This window comes from Sceloporus undulatus, chromosome 8, assembly GCF_019175285.1.
Source record: "Sceloporus undulatus isolate JIND9_A2432 ecotype Alabama chromosome 8, SceUnd_v1.1, whole genome shotgun sequence".
Lineage (NCBI taxonomy): Eukaryota > Metazoa > Chordata > Lepidosauria > Squamata > Phrynosomatidae > Sceloporus > Sceloporus undulatus.
This window is the reverse complement of record NC_056529.1, coordinates 35668866-35681422: the sequence shown is the minus strand read 5'-3', so window position 1 is coordinate 35681422 and position 12557 is coordinate 35668866. Positions and strand designations below refer to the sequence as shown.

Below are 12557 nucleotides of genomic sequence, written 5' to 3'. Positions count from 1 at the left end.
CTATGGTCAACTTCAACCAAAAGTCTCCCTGAAGGACCTAGAGATTCCTACAGAGGACACCTTTGTAGCTCCTCCAGTGCAACTCTATGGCCAATGCCCAGCAAATGTTGACCATAGAGTCGCACTGAAGGACCTAGAGATTCCTAGAGAGGCGTTCCCTCAGTTAAAAACAGTGTTTTTGTTACTTGGGGTTTTCCCACATTCACGGGGGACGAATGTAAATATAAACCAAGAAATAAAAAAGAGGCATGGAGGCCCGGGGGGGGGACCAGAAACCGAATTAGTTATTGTTATTATTGTCATTGTTATATTTGTATCCCGCTCTTTTCCCAGGGCTGGGGCTCCCTCAGGGCGGCCTCACAGCATTAAAAACAGTACAATTAAAAACGGGCGCGACGGCAGCGCTTTTACGACAGAGGGGGGTGGCGTCGCTTTACGGCGGAAGGAGAAGAAGAGGAGAAGGAGGAGGAAAAGGAAGAGGAGGGAGCAAAACAAAGAGGCGGCGGAGGAGGGAGAGGCGGCGATGGCGGGGCGCTGAGGTGAGTTCCCTCTCGGCCGAGGCAGGAAGGGCCTAGAGACCCTCTCCCCCGAGGGACCTCGGAAGAGGAAGCCTCGCCTGCTGCGGCCACACTGGAGAAATAACCCGCTTTGGCAGCGCTTTAAGTGTCTTGGCTCAAAGGCTATGGAATTCTGGGTGGAGTTGGTTGTGCTCCGCTCCGGCCCCACAACTACTCCCACCTCCCAGAGTCCCATCGCCTTGAGCCAAGACACTTAAAGCCCTGCCAAAGCGGGTATTTCTCCATGTGGCGTTATTATTTGTATTCCGCTTCTCCCCCCCCCCACCAGAATTGGGACTCACAAGCAGCTTCCATAGAGTTATAAGAGACCCAAGATTAAGGGCCCTGAACCCAGTCCAGCCCTTCTTTTTTCTTCTCTCTGCCATGCAGGAACTCCCAGTCAAAGCACCTCCCCATTTACAGAGAGCCACCCAGCACTCGGTTCAAAGAAGGAGGCTCCAACAGGGCTGGCTCTAGGAGAATCATAGAGTTGGAAGAGACCCCCAAAGGCTTCTGGTTCAACCCTCCCTCTTCTTCTCGCAAGGCAGGAACTCCACACTCCAAGCATCCCACCTGCAGGCAAAGTATAACAGGATGTAAAATAATATAGAAAAGGCAAATAGAACCATAGAATTGGAAGAGACCCCCACATAATAATAATATATAATTTAGTTGTACCGCCCTCTGGCAAACCATCCTGGCGGTTAACAACAAGTAAAATATAAAATATGCAATTAAAAAAACACTTATCCCTCCCCCCCTCTTAAGATAGTATTAAACACTAAACATATAAAAACAAATATCAATGCATAAAAACAACAATTAAAAACTAAAACCCTGTAATCCCTCTGCCATGTAGGAACTCTCAACCAAAGCACCCCATTGACAGGGCCATACGGCCTCTGTTTAAAACTCCAAAGAAGAGACTCAACAACCTCCAAGAAAGCGTGGGTGCCTCCCCAAACTATAAACCCAGATTGAGTCTTGCAGTTAAAATTGGGGGGGGGGGGGTCAAATGTCTTTTATTCTGCAGGGTGGATGCACATTCCACCTTGCAAACCATTCCTCCGTTGTGCTCACTCTGCCAATCAGGTTTTAGATTTCCATAGAATCCTACAGTTGGAAATGGACTCCCAAGAAGGGCCCTGATCCACGTCCAGCCCCCTTCTTCTGCCATGCAGGAACTCTCACTCAAAGCATCCCCTTGACAGGATATGGCCAATCCAGCCTCTGCTTAAAGACCTCCAAGGTCTAAAAGCACATTGCAATTAAAACGTGGCAATGTCAAACAGCCCTTACTGTCAGGAAGTTCCTCCTAATGTTGAGGCGGAAGCTCTTCCAGTAGCTTGCATCCATTGTTTGGAGTCCTGTTCAACAACAGCAACAACAACAACAAGTTTATACAATGCGCCCTTGCTTTACACAGGGATTTGTTCTGGACCCCTCCCCCACATAAAGCAAACAGTGCGTATGCTTGAGCCTCATTGAAAATAATGGCGCTTGTACATGCACACTTTATGTATGAATATAGATGTGGATATGTACAGGTTGAGTCTCCCTTATCCTTATCTTGTCTTATCTTGTTGTACTTACAAAGCACAATGGGCTCTTGGTACCCACTGGGGGTTGGTTCCAGGTTCCTGCAGATACTAAAATCCATGGAGTCTGAAGTGCCATTAAATTCAATGGCATAGTAAAATGATGTCCCTTGTAGAAAGTGGCAAAATCAAAGTTTGTTATATATATATATAATCCACGGATGTGGAGGGCTGACTATGATTAAATTGAGGCTGTCATACTTTGTCCGTGTCATGAGAAGGCATGGCTCATTGGAAAAAAGCAGTAATGCTAGGAAAGATGGGGGGAAGTAGAAAGAGAATGCTAGATGGATTTCCAGAACAATGGAGGACAGAGAGTCTTGGCGATGTGTCATCCATAGAGTCACTGTGAGTCGGGATCGACTCGAAAGTGGTTAACAACAACAACAAATCCCTTATCTGAAATTACAAAATCCAAGCTATTCCAAAATTGTCCATACAAGTGGCTGAGATGGTGACACTTCTCCTTTCTGATGGCTTTATTGTACACAAACTTTGTTTCATGCACAAAATTACTGTATTTTCTGTTGTATAACACTACTTTTTAACCCAGGAAAATCTTCTCAAAAGTCGGGGGTCGTCTTATACGCTGGGTGTTGTCTTATAGGGCAGGTGCTGAAACTTCCGAGCCGGACTGGAGAATCTGCAGTCACTGCATTTGGTGGGGGGAGCTCAAAAACGGCTGCATCCCCACCATATGCGACGATCGTATGAAAGCAGCTGCCGCTCTGATAGTCTTGGAGACAGGGAGGGCTGGGCAGGCAGGGAGAGTTGACCAATCCAAGCAGGCTTTGTATACAACAAGGTTTCCTGCTAAGTACCTGCATGTCATAAGCATCTGAATTAAAGTTACCATATTGAAATCAAATCTGATGTTTTTTAAAAAATTTATTTGGTGTGCGTTGGAAGAGGGGTAGTCTTATAAAGCGAGTATATCCCAAACTTTATTTTAACTGGAAAAGTTGGGGGACGCCTTATACGCCTAGTCGTCTTATACGCCAGAAAATACAGGTATTATTATTACAGTACGCCCATGTCATACGCAGCTTTCAGTTTACACTATGGTTACACACCACGCCACATGCACAAGCCCAGTTATTTTCAATGGGGCTCAAGCATAAACAATATTTGCCTAACGTGTGTGTGTGTGTGTCCATGTCCATTACAGATCCCCCACATAAGGCAAGGCAGCACTGTAAAATTATGTATAAAACTACCTTTAGGTGATGTGTGTAAGGTGTTTAGGACATGTAAATTAATGTAATTTCTCTCCCAAGATGTCTCATTAGGTATATGCAGATATTCCAGAATCTGAAATCCAAAACACTTCTGGTTCCAAGCATTTCAGATGAGGAAGACTCAGCTTCTATATGTGAGGGGCACAGCAAAGAACAAAGGGAGAGGAACTCCCATCCCACCAGTGTAATGCAGTTCTCTAGTAACCGCCTTGGGGCATGCTCTCTCTCCTACTCCTACATTAGGCTCCTCATTGCCACGTGATAGTTGTGGTCCACTCTTCTTTATTCCTAGAACCATTTTGGAAGGAAGGCCTAGTATAGTGATTACTTTAAAAAGCTCCCCCTGCCCCCAGTTACAGTTGCAAATGCCTTCTCTGCCAATACTGTCATGGCAGTTTGCAGTCCTTAAACGGCTTAAGGAAATTGCTGTATGCTACCAGTGTGCTTAGTATGTATTCCTCTTCCCCTCCCATAGTTTTCCTATGGGGCAACCTAAGGTAGGGGTAAAAATGGGTGAATGGAAAGTTCTGCAAAGCAGAGGCAGAATGTTAAAAATAAGTGGCTGTATTGTGTTAGTGATATGCGGGGCTGTGATAAAGGATAAACTCCAGTGTTTTGAATAATATGTTAGGCTGTTTATTTTATTTTATTTTATTTTAAGTCTCAGTGTCATCTGAATGCTGCAAAATTTAATCCAACCCCTTTGCTTTGTGCAAGAGTTACATTTCTAAAAATAAAGCTTAAATTTTGGGGTAGGTAGTCTGTAGCAAAACATGAATGTAGAGCTGAATTTCAGAAACTTTTACCAAATGCTTTTTATTAAGGTATAAGGCTGTACTGCAAATGGCTGGAAGCCAGATATATATATATAATTTTAGTGCTTGAGGACATTTTGTTTAACATAATGATTCCAGCTTTAAGAAAAAAAACACAATGTTTCCCCAGTTGCATGCATATTTAATCAATACTGATGGCTTGCAGAAGTACAGGGACTTGGTTCCACATTCATACCAGCTTATCTCCTGTTTTATGAGCAGATGTGATTATATATTGTCTGTATTATTGATTAGATGAAACCATTTAAAACTTAAGTAAATGTTCATAAGGTATAGTCTTCTTGCATACTTCACTGAGTTAAAAAGAAGGTAGACCTTCTCTAGAAGTTACTTTCAGCAAACAGAAATTGCAAAAGTACAGGGACTTGGTTCCACGTTCATACCCTTAATATTTGAAGTTAAAGATTATTATCCCTGTCTGATTAACAGTAATTTTAATCCTTATACCTAGACTTGTGCTTAAAACATACACATTTTTTTTCAGGTAAAGAGAATGATAGAAAGGAAAGATATAAGAATGTTGACCTTTCTATGGTTGTATAATGGAAGAAAACATAACAGAGGATGTCTGTACTAGATCGCTTGGATGGCTTCAGCGACAAGATAATGATGCTAAACCATGGCTCTGGAAATTGTCTAGTTGTTTTTCAGCTACTGATCAGAGTCTTCCTCTCAACCCCCAAACGGTAGGATTTGGATACAGATTTGCTGAGTTGAATTCCAGAATGACCTATTAATGATTTTATGTGGACCAATTTGTGTCTTTTAACAGGGAAGGTATAATACTTGAAGATGTCTGTTGCTCTCCAGAGAAAGAAGCTTTCTTCTACCTCAGGAACTGACTATTACTGTTTCCTGCTACATGGAAATTTCCATGTTTGCTCTTTATTATTAGCCTAGCTGGGGTTCTGGCTTCTCATGTCTGATTTTTTTTGTCAGCTGTAATCAATAGTTGCCTCTTTCTCTGTCTCTGTGGTTGTGCTCACAGTTAATTTAGTTTCATCTGTGCTTGCAAAGAATTTAAGGGTTGTAACCAAAGTCTAATTAGGGTTACTAAAGACTGCTTAGGGTTTTTAAAACTACATCTTATTGTGGTGCTTTTGTTCCATCATCTTTAAAAAGACTAAATAGCTACTAATTCTACTGCTTTCCTAATAATCCATAAAGCTGACAGTGGAAGGGACATAATAAATATGATCGAAAGCAGAAGCACAGTAAATGAGATGAGAAACATTGTTGTCTTCATATTGATAACCGCCTACTGATCACAACTAAACAAAAACACGTTCGATTCCTCAAATTTCCTTATATGCTGTGGAAGAACAGATTACGCTACTCTTGCTTATCTTTACATGTCACTTGCTACTTTAAACCAGTTTCTGATGGGTATCTTGTTTGGCAAATAAAATGTTATCTGGAGACAAATTCCAGAATGGTAGATAGATTACATATGTTGCAGCAAATGCAATGAGTAATTGAGAAAGAAAGGATTTTATTGTGACATGAGCTTTTCTGTGAATATACTGTAACTGATTTGATAGTGGATATACTTCAACAAAGGTTTGAAATGAGACCCTGGTATAAAGCTGCTTGAAGATAGAATGCTATTGGATTTAAGGTGAATAAGGATTGGAAATAGCTGCCTTGCTATGGAAAATAATTGGTCTTGTTTTTAGTGTGCAGATTAACAGTTATTCTTGCTTTTCTGATTGGTAGTTAGAACTTTACTCTTTGGCTGGACCTCATTTTAATGTGTGTTTTGTATTGCAGTGTCTGAATGAGAAAGTAGAGTGGTGCTCACAAAAGCTTATGCCACAATAAATGTGACAGTGTGTTACAAGAAGCTTACCTTTTCTTACTTGGTATCGTGTAAAACTAATTGCACTGAATACACATCAATCCAGTTATGTTGAGTCTTCCCAATATTGGGCTTCTTGTTCTCAATGTGTTATAGAGTCTTGGAATTCATATGGAGTATGATGAAAAGTCAGATTAAATGACATCCTGAAGCAGCAGACTAGTAAAGAATATTACCCTGCGCAATTCTTTGCTTCCACAGCATCTGTTGTCTACCATCTGTGCACTAATCCTGGTGGCCTTTGTAAACTAGTCTCCATTCTGTTTCTGTTCTTGCTCCAATGGGTTGAAAAATGAAGTGGAGAAATTATGCCAAGTAAGTATATGAAAGGAAGTCAACTTGTAGGATTGCCTAATGTGGCTTCTTGGATACTGTACTTGATACTGAAATCCAGTTATTTGTACATATATCACTTCGTATTCCTTCAGGTTTATCTTTCACCTGTCAAAGCTGTAGCCTGGTGTGCACTTACATTTATCTGACACTGACTTTTTTCTATAATAATTCTTTGCCCTTCCAGAACGAGTACATGGAGAATAAAACAGCTACTGTGGAGTTGAAGGACACTCCATCCATTCATTCTGCTTCTTCAGAACAGTTTACAGCTGTCCCCCTTCCTGATTTGCACTCTCTTCAACAAATGCAAATACAACTTTCACCTGGTTCTAAAGTAAGCTGTTGTACTCATGGTTCTGACTCTTCCTCTCATGCTCCTCGGCTGCACCTTGGTGGTGGCGGCAGCAGCGGTGGTGGTAGTTCAGTTCACTCTGGCACAATGTTAGACTCAAAAGGCTCTGGGACAATCACTTGTCAAATAGGGACAGGGTTTGCTTATCAGTCTGCATCCTCACTCAAGACTGTTTCGGCTAGAAGCGGCGTGACAGGCATTGCCAGCGACTTGTCCAGAGTGTGCCTGGAAAACAGTGTCTCTACCTGCTCACATTTCCCATGCTGTGGAAAACTCCACTTCCAGTCCTGTCACAGTAATGTGCACAAACTACATCAGTTTCCTACTCATCAGAGCTGTGCGACCTCGGGTTATTTTTCCTGTTCTGAATTCTCAAGTGGGGCTGCAGGGCTTTTGGAGGAACATGTTACACAATCGGAGCGAACGTCTTGTGTTTGTACCAACTCTCTGCACCTGAAAGTGGCACCTTCAGTTTGTTTAAAGGGCTCTCACTACTGCACTGAGTGTTTAAGTAAGGTCTGTAACACCCTCACTGCTGTATTGATAATGTACCATGTATTGTGAAACTTCCAATCTTTTATTAATTAGAAACAAGTACTTTGGGGAATTTATAGCTGTAATTTGTGAATCTAAGAGCTTAACTTGGTTATAGGTGGACATTTTTGCTGATGGCCAGCTTCTTGGAAATATAGGAATCCAGCTCTCTTTCTTTTTCAGAGAAATTTCATATCGGTCTGTCACTACCAGTCAGGGCTCTTATAAATGCATGTTTGTTCAATGTTAGTTACCTGAAACTAATGCTACAACAGTAGAAAATCATCAGATTTTAAAGCTTGCAAATAACTTTTCAAGTGCTTGGATTAAACACTTTGAATTCTCATCCTATTGCATGGATGGAAACAAATATAAATTCTTCACATTTTTGGCACTTGGGCAAGCAGACACTTAAAAAACAGTTCTTTTCATAAGTTAATCCTGCTGCTGTACAAGAGAGTTTGCCTTTTGCTACTAGCAAGATACAGTAGTGTTAAAATTTGTAGTAAAATGAGAATCTGTTTTTAAAACAGATTCATAACAACATTGGGATTGTCCTTTTTGGTTTATGTAGTAACTATGTCTTGCAGTTCTGTTTTTCTCTCTCCAGTCAGAGGTCTGACTCCCAACAAAGCATTGCTATATTGTGCATACCCCTGTAGTGTACTCTTCTCACTTTGTACTCAAGAAGTAGGATGGTGGATGAAAACAGGGCCTTCCTCCAGACTACTACAGAAAAAGAGAGACTACACAAAAAGAAAGACTGACTTTTATTTTATCACAGTCATTTTATCTATCCTCCACCATCCCTGGAGGTCTTTAAACAGAGGCTTGATGGCCATCTGTCAGGGATGCTTTGATTGAGATTTCCTGCATGGCAGAATGGGATTGGACTGGATGGCCCTTGTGGTCTCTTCCAATTCTATGATTTCCCCCAAAACTGGGAATTACCCTTCCCTTTTCAAATTTGTAGTTTGTTTAATCCCCCCCCCTAAAAAGTAGCTAACTCAAACATAGGAAATGTAAGAAGTCAAGCCAAGTAGCCCATTCAAAACCACAACAGCTCTCATAGTCCAAAAAAAAAAAAAGTAATTCCTTCAGCAGCAGCTACATTTTGTTTTTTGCATTAGAATGGCTGATATAGTGCTCTGAGTGATAACCAAATATTTTTCCCAACAGCCATCCAGAGAGAGTTTGGTTGAGGCTGTTAAAATATGGCCAAATATTCCTCCTCCAAATGCACAAGCTGCTGCACCTGTCTCCCTCCCAATATGTAATGGCTGTGGAACCAAAGGAGCAAGAAAAGAGAAGAGTTTACTCTTGGCAAGCAGCTTTGGCCAGTTGCCACAGAAATACGGTAAAGCATATTGGCCTAGTGGATAAAATTACAGTAGTTGTTACATTCTTTGAAAAATTTTCAGTGCTGCATTCATTGGAATATGTGATAATGTCTTTTCTTAGAAGACAGATAGTATTGTGGAGTGGGTGGTGCTGCTGGACTTTCAACAGGGGCATCTGGCTTCAAATGCTTGTTCAGGAACAATGTTTGTGATTAGATGCATTCATGGATGCTAAAGGCAGTCAGTGGTTACTAGAAAGCAGATGGCTTTCTGCTGCCTTTCTACCTGCCGATGAGTAGCAACAGAAGACAGTTGCCCATTGGAGCTTTATTTGGCCACGTTGGCTGTGAGAGTCTGGGAGTTGCAGTCCAAAAAGTATCTCTGGCATCTGTGTCCTATTTGTAGACATCCAGGGGCCATATGACCTTTGAAATACCGAACGACACAAGTCTTTTATTCAATGGGGAATTTCTTAAGTTCTAAAGACAGTAGCAAAATATCACTTTGGTGAAAAGCTATTTTGATCTTCATGTTAACATATACTCACTGGCAAACTTGTATTTACCATTGTACAGTGTGTGAGACAGACTTCAGACAAAAGCTGAATTGACCATTTTGAGAGCCAGCATGGTAGAGTGGTTTGAATATTGTACGAGGACTCTGAGAGAACAGAGTTTGAATCTCTGATAGTTCATGAAAATCCACTGGGTGATGTTTGGATACTCTCTCAGCCTCAGAGGAAGGCAATGGCAGACACCCCCCACCCCCCGAACAAAACCTACCAAGAAATCCCTCTGATAGGTTCACCTTAAGGTCCGCATAAGTTGGAAGCAATGTAAAGGCTCACAATAAGAGTGTGCAGGAGAGACCAGAGATAAAGTTTAACTGGCATTTACTTTTTCCAAAAATAGGATCTCCAGATGTTGCTATAACAGGTCAGCTGCTAGAAAACCTACCTCCCATTGGAGTCTTTTGGGATATTGAGAATTGTTCTGTTCCTTCTGGCCGTTCAGCTGTTGCTGTTGTACAGCGAATTCGTGAAAAGTTTTTTAAAGGGCACAGAGAGGCAGAGTTCATTTGTGTTTGTGACATCAGTAAAGAAAACAAAGAAGTTATTGAAGAATTGAACAACTGCCAGGTAAGATCTTCAGGTCAGCTGCTGCATTAGCATGTCTCTCTGGCCAGAAAGGAATTCAAAGTTCCTAGCATTGGAGGGAGCCTCGTAAACCATGTTGTTCAACCCGGTGTGCAAGAAATTCTGAACTTGTGAGTTGCCAAGAAATGGCTGTGCAACTGCTCCTTAAAAGACCTCTGATGGACTAGTTCCATAACAAGCTGCTTATTCAATAGGTTTCCCATTATGTTCAACTACGGTAGGTTGACCCTCTTACAGGTTAAACACATTACATTTAGTTTTACTGTTTCAGACAACATGAATAAATTTTTGACCTCTTTTGTATGACAGATCTCCAATGTTTTAAGAATAATATGTTCCCTGTCACTGCTTCATATTAAAACATACTAAAAATCTTCAGTTTTTTCCATGCGTTTGAGTATCTTTGTTGAGTGTCTCTGAATGTGTTCCAACCTCTCACATCTCTTTTAAAGCGCTGTGTGTAGTATTGGACACAGTAGCGCAAGCTAGTATGATATAAAACATTATTATGACTTGGAATTTATGTCTCTAAAGCAGCATTACTTGCAGTTGCATTACATGGTTGTCTGTTGTGCTACATTTACAGGAAAATGGTCAAACTTCTCTAGTCCTTCTAATTACCTCATACCTGATACATTCTTTTTATTCCTTTAGGTAACAGTTGCACACATCAATGCCACAGCAAAGAATGCAGCTGATGACAAACTCAGACAGAGTCTTAGGAGATTTGCTGATACACATGCCGCTCCAGCCACTGTGGTCCTCGTATCAAGTACATGTAAACAATATTGATTCATTGTTTGATTGATTGATGTTGAGGTCTAGGATTGTAAGTAGTAATCAGTGCCTAGCCCTCTCCCAGCAGCCTAGTGCTTTGCAACAGTTAGCTGTGGCAGGATCCCATGGGTTCCAGCAGCTGAGTGTCACAAAGTACCACAGTGCCAGGAGATGCTGGACACTTCTTCACTCATCACCCACCTCTTGGTGCATTAAAAATTCATAGAATCATAGAATCATAGAGTTGGAAGAGACCACTAGGGCCATCCAGTCCAACCCCCTGCCATGCAGGAAATCCAAATCAAAGCATCCCTGACAGATGGCCATCCAGCCTCTGTTTAAAGACCTCCAAGGAAGGAGACTCTATCACCCTCCGAGGGAGTGCATTCCATTGTCGAACAGCCCTTACTGTCAGGAAGTTCCTCCTAATGTTCAGGTGGAATCTCTTTTCCTGCAGCTTGCAAACATTGTTCCGGGTCCTGTTCTCTGGAGCAGCAGAAAACAAGCTTGCTCCCTCTTCAATATGACATCCCTTCAAATATTTAAACAGGGCGATCATATCACCTCTTAACCTTCTTTTCTCCAGGCTAAACATCCCCAGCTCCCTAAGGACACCCCGCGGCAGCGGGGAGGAGGAGAAAGGGGTCGTTTGGCCCCTTTCTCCTTTGGTCCGCTGGGTGTAGCCGTGTGAAGGCTGCGCCCAGCGGACCAAACCAGGAAGGAGCTCCGAAACGGAGCTCCTTCCTGCTTCGTGCTAAGGGCGCACTAAGTGCCCTGGCACGGAGCGAGGACGTCACGTCCGCGCCACCCCGTATAGAAGCGGCGCAGTCGTGACGTATCGATGGCGGTGGCCGTGTGGAACGGCCACCACCATTTTGTGCGCGACGAGCGCGCACTAGGGTTAGGGGGGTGCGGAAGCACCGCCCCTTCCTAACCTTAGTACGCGCTTGTCGCGTACTTTAAGGCCCGTCTGTAATGGGCCATAGATTTCTCTAAAACTATTTTTGTGCCCTAGGGCATTCTCCTGTAAAGATATCTGGAATATCTGTGGAAAAGCTAATGTATGCCCTCAGTTAATGGACAGAGATGAACATTTGGATACACAGGAGCTCAGGTTCACTTTCTGTTGAGCTTGTTGAAATTACCTGTTTACCATTCACTACCATCTAGGCTAATAACCTCTTTGCTTGCTTTTCTTTCTGAGACATCCCTGTTCAGTCTGTCTCATGTGCCTTTTTACATCCCTACATGTAAAGCACCTAGCTATCTTCGGAGCATGCAGAAAAGATGTTTCCTACTACAGTCTTTAATATGTCCAGGATTTGAGGACAGGTTCTAAATAAGAAGGCATAATCAAAAGATGGATTTTCTTAAATTAAATTTTTGTTAAAATTACAAAAAAATGCCAACATAAACATATAGACATAAAACTATAACAGCTGTATCTGTGCCTGAAATTTCTCTCTCTCCCTCCCCGCTTCTTTAACTTGCAAAAGGAACTATAAAATCCCAACCTAATTTCATTTATTCTGGTTATTGACCAAGCCAACCTCAGATTAATCTCACACTACTTCTTTCTGATTTCTTCCTATTAATCATCCTAAATAAAGTATTCTAGATTATATGCCTTTTCTACACTGTTCAGTGCTATTGTAGTCTAGTCTATATTATGCTATACTATTCTATATAATTTCCCAGTCTATATATATATCTATGTCTATACAGTTGGCCCCTCCCTTACGCGGGGGATCCGTTCTGGATCCCGCCGCATAAGGGAAATTCCATGTATGCCCCAGTCCCAGTTAAAGCAATGGGGTGTGTGCCTTCAGTGGCGAGCACATGCCATAGGCGCGCACACCATTACTATTTCAGACGCACAGTGCCGCTTCTTCAGCATATGCTGAAAGCCGCATATATTGCGCCAGCGTATGATGCCGGCGCACTGTATACACATGCATATAGACCTAGCACACAT

At 42.1% G+C, this 12557-nt stretch overlaps 1 protein-coding gene across 7 annotated transcripts in view; it reads left to right on the top strand.

The window, feature by feature from the left end:
- The first annotated feature begins 350 nt into the window (after positions 1 to 350).
- The window catches only part of MARF1 (meiosis regulator and mRNA stability factor 1), a 62255-nt gene continuing 50048 nt past the window's right edge, over positions 351 to 12557 (top strand). Inside the window, exons 1-6 of one of the 7 annotated variants that reach the window (XM_042480774.1) lie at positions 351 to 539; positions 4714 to 4915; positions 6608 to 7291; positions 8489 to 8666; positions 9561 to 9787; positions 10460 to 10583. In XM_042480774.1, the coding sequence (XP_042336708.1) occupies positions 4772 to 4915; positions 6608 to 7291; positions 8489 to 8666; positions 9561 to 9787; positions 10460 to 10583 (1357 nt within the window). In that variant the 5' untranslated portion in view covers positions 351 to 539; positions 4714 to 4771. Of the gene's footprint in view, positions 540 to 4713; positions 4916 to 6288; positions 6403 to 6607; positions 7292 to 8488; positions 8667 to 9560; positions 9788 to 10459; positions 10584 to 12557 lie in introns of those variants that run through there. The other 6 variants (XR_006105161.1, XM_042480771.1, XM_042480769.1 and 3 more) reach the window with 6 other exon arrangements.